Here is a 3428-nt window from a genome sequence, read left to right as displayed (position 1 = left end):
TTGGCATTGTTGGGGAGCTAACAATTTTGGCTATCTATTTAGTTAAATTTGTGTATTGTTCTTCTTTCCTTCTTTGTTGCTTACTTGTTTGTGTCACAACTTAGGTACCAAATGGCAGCGAACAACGCTAATGACCCTCTTGAAAACGTGATTGCGGAGGAGGATGTAGATGATGTCGGAGATGATGAGGTGCCTCTTGTACCTCAAGGACAACGTAGAGGCCGCAATGCCAATGCTAATACCAATGACAATATTCCATACCCTCCTCCACCACCTCCAAGAGTGGCTCCTAGAGTACTTCTGAACCAGGGCTATGCGAGTGCTATCGTCCCACCTCGAATTCGGGCGGGCAATTTTCATATAACCAATGTGATGTTGACCTTACTTGAGTAGAGTGGGTGTTTCACGGGCGCTACAAATTAAAATGCCTACAAATATCTCAAGGGGTTCATGGATACATGCTGGGGGAGCAAGCATATGAATGTGTCCAAGGATGCTCTTAGGTTGAGACTCTTCCCATTCTCACTTCGGAGGAAGGCATTGGATTGACTCGAACGACTTCCCAACCATTCCATCACAACTTGGGATGAGTTGGCGGATAAGTTTATTGCTAAATTTTTCTCGTCGGGACATATGGCGACATTGCGTGATGAGATATTGGCCTTCAAGCAAGAGCCCGCAGAACCTTTGCATGAGATTTGGGAGCATTATAGAACGATGGTAAAGAAATGCCCCAACAATGATATGACCGAGGCTATGATCCAACAAACCTTCTACCGGGGTATTAATACCACAAACCAATACATAGTGAACCAACTAGCTGGGGGCAACTTTATGAAGTTGTCGTATGATGAGGCATGTGATATACTTGATGAGATGGCTGGCACTTCTTCTGCATGGCAAAGTAGAGCAAATGTGCCCCAAGGTGACCCCACGGTTACTCATTTGCACTAGGAATTGCATGACCATGGGCAAGCTATAACGAAGTTGACAACTACTATGAACCAATTGGCTAAGGTACAGTTGCAACAAGTCCAAAACCCTCGCCAAGTGAATTCCATGGAGGGTGTTAATATGCTTGTCAACAAGAGAAGGCAACAAAACCAAGGTAATTCTGAGCAATTTGATGATGACTGTGATAGATTTCAAAATGATGGTTATGATGACCAAAGTGAAGAGGTTCAATATGTAAACAACTATCAAGGCCAACATGGCAACTCTTCCAACCAACAACAGTGGAGACCTCAAGGTAATTGGGGCAACCAACAACAAAATAATGGTAATTGGGGGAACAACAACCAAAACAACAACTGGGGCAATCAGAACAACAATCAAAGCAACCAAGGGAATTGGAATGGTAATAACAACAATTGGGGTGGCAATAACAATCAAGGTGGATGGAACAATGGAAACCAAGGAAATCGGGGGCAAGGCTTTCAAAGGCCCCCAATGTACCAACAACCGAACAATCTGCCCCCATTTCCATCTCAAGGTCCTAGTTCTTCTGGCAATGATATGGGTAGAATTGAAATGATGTTCGAACATATGATGAAGAAGAATGCGAATTCTGATGCACAGTTGGCTTCCCACAATACCTCTATCAGAAACTTGGAGATGCAGTTAGGCCAAGTCTCACAGTCTTTAAATACTTGCCCTAAGGGTTCTCTACAAAGTGATATAGTAGTGAAACCAAAGGGTGGGAACAACCATGTTATGGCGGTTACAACAAGAAGTGGGAGAGGCGGTGATGTGAATGCGTCCAAACAAAAGCAAACCTTGGATGATGATGTTGAATTGCAAGAAGATGAAGTCCCTTTGGTAGTTGAAGATATGGTTGAAGAAAATGTGAACAACGAAGTGAGGATTGATATTCAAGATGTCGAGGTGGAAACTCAAAATAATGTGAACCCGTCTAGGGAACACGTAATAGACATGTGAGAACCGGTTGTGCCTAAAGCCAAGGCACCTTTGCCAAGACCACGTCCACCTTATCCTCAAAGGCTCGTGAAGCAAAAGAATGATAATCGGTTAAGAAGATTGACATGATGAAGAGCTTGTCCATTAATGTCCCTCTGGTGGAGGCTCTTGAACAAATGTTGGGCTATGCAAAATTCATGAAAGACTTGATCACAAAGAAGCGTTCTATGGATTGTGAAACTATAAAGATGACTCACCAAATTAGTGCTATAGTGCATTCAATGGCCCCGAAGCTTGAAGATCCCGGTGCCTTCACCATTCCTTGTACCATTTGGAGTGCAAATTTTGCCAAGGCTCTATGTGATTTGGGAGCTAGTATCAATTTGATGCCCTACTCAATTTTCAAAACTTTAGGTATTGGGCAACCTAGGCCGACTTCCATGAGGTTACAAATGGCGGATAGATCGATGAAGAGAACCTTAGGTATTACTGATGATGTGCTTGTCCGGGTGGGCAAATTTATCTTGCCAGCTAATTTTGTGATCTTGGACTGTGAGGTGGACTACGAAGTTCCTATCATACTAGGCAGACCTTTCCTAGCTACGGGGAAGGCATTGGTAGATGTGGAAGTAGGGGAACTCACCTTCCGGGTGGATGATGAAAAGGTGGTCTTTCATGTGTGCAAATCTATGAAGCAGCCCAATAGTACCGAAGTGTGATCTTTTGTTGACCTCGTCACAGCAGTGATAATTGATGACACCAGTGCAATGATCAATGTGGAGGACCCATTGGAGGTCGTATTCTTGAATCTTGATGTCAATGAGGATGCACGCCGAGTGGAGTGCGTAAATGCTTTACATGGAATTGGCTCTTATTCTTATAAGCCTAGGAAATTGTCTTTGGATCTCGAAAATAGAAAGACTCTACCGACTAAACCTTCAATTGAGGAGCCTCAGGTGTTGGAGTTGAAATCACTGCCTCCACACCTCAGGTATGAGTTCTTAGGCTCAAATTCTAATTTGCTTGTTATTCTTTCTTCTTGCCTTACTAATATGCAGGTTGATGCCACATTGGCAGTGCTTCAAAAGCGGAAAAAGGCAATTGGATGGACTTTAGCTGATATTCGGGGAATAAGCCCCACATTCTGTATGCACAAGATTATTCTAGAAGATGATGCAAAGCCTTCCTTAGAGCATCAAAGGAGGTTGAACGAGGCAATGCAAGAAGTTGTGAAAAAGGAGGTGATCAAGTGGTTGGATATCGGGGTGGTGTACCCGATCTCTGATAGCTCTTGTACTTCGCCGGTACAATGTGTACCGAAGAAGGGTGGCATGACCGTAGTTACAAATTCCAAAAATGAGTTGATTCTTATAAGAACCGTCACCGGTTGGAGGGTATGCATGGATTACCTCAAGTTGAATAAAGTGACCCGCAATGATCACTTTCCTTTGCCTTTCCTTGACCAAATGTTTGACCGACTTGCTGGGCGTGCCTTTTATTGCTTCTTGGAT

At 43.6% G+C, this 3428-nt stretch overlaps 1 protein-coding gene across 1 annotated transcript; it reads left to right on the top strand.

Annotated features, from left to right (window-relative positions):
* The first annotated feature begins 2165 nt into the window (after positions 1 to 2165).
* Positions 2166 to 2636, top strand: LOC138886016 (uncharacterized). The gene has a single exon (XM_070167037.1). It carries the CDS (start codon positions 2166 to 2168, stop codon positions 2634 to 2636), a length of 471 nt encoding a protein of 156 aa, XP_070023138.1.
* The last annotated feature ends 792 nt before the right edge of the window (positions 2637 to 3428 follow it).

The sequence above is a fragment of the Nicotiana sylvestris genome, chromosome 2 (genome assembly GCF_000393655.2).
Source record: "Nicotiana sylvestris chromosome 2, ASM39365v2, whole genome shotgun sequence".
Classification (NCBI taxonomy): Eukaryota; Viridiplantae; Streptophyta; class Magnoliopsida; order Solanales; family Solanaceae; genus Nicotiana; species Nicotiana sylvestris.
This window is presented reverse-complemented; position numbering and strand designations above follow the sequence as displayed.

Bases quoted from the DNA above. Each gene is read 5' to 3' on its own strand.
- LOC138886016 (XM_070167037.1), top strand. From the start codon at position 2,166: ATGACTCACCAAATTAGTGCTATAGTGCATTCAATGGCCCCGAAGCTT.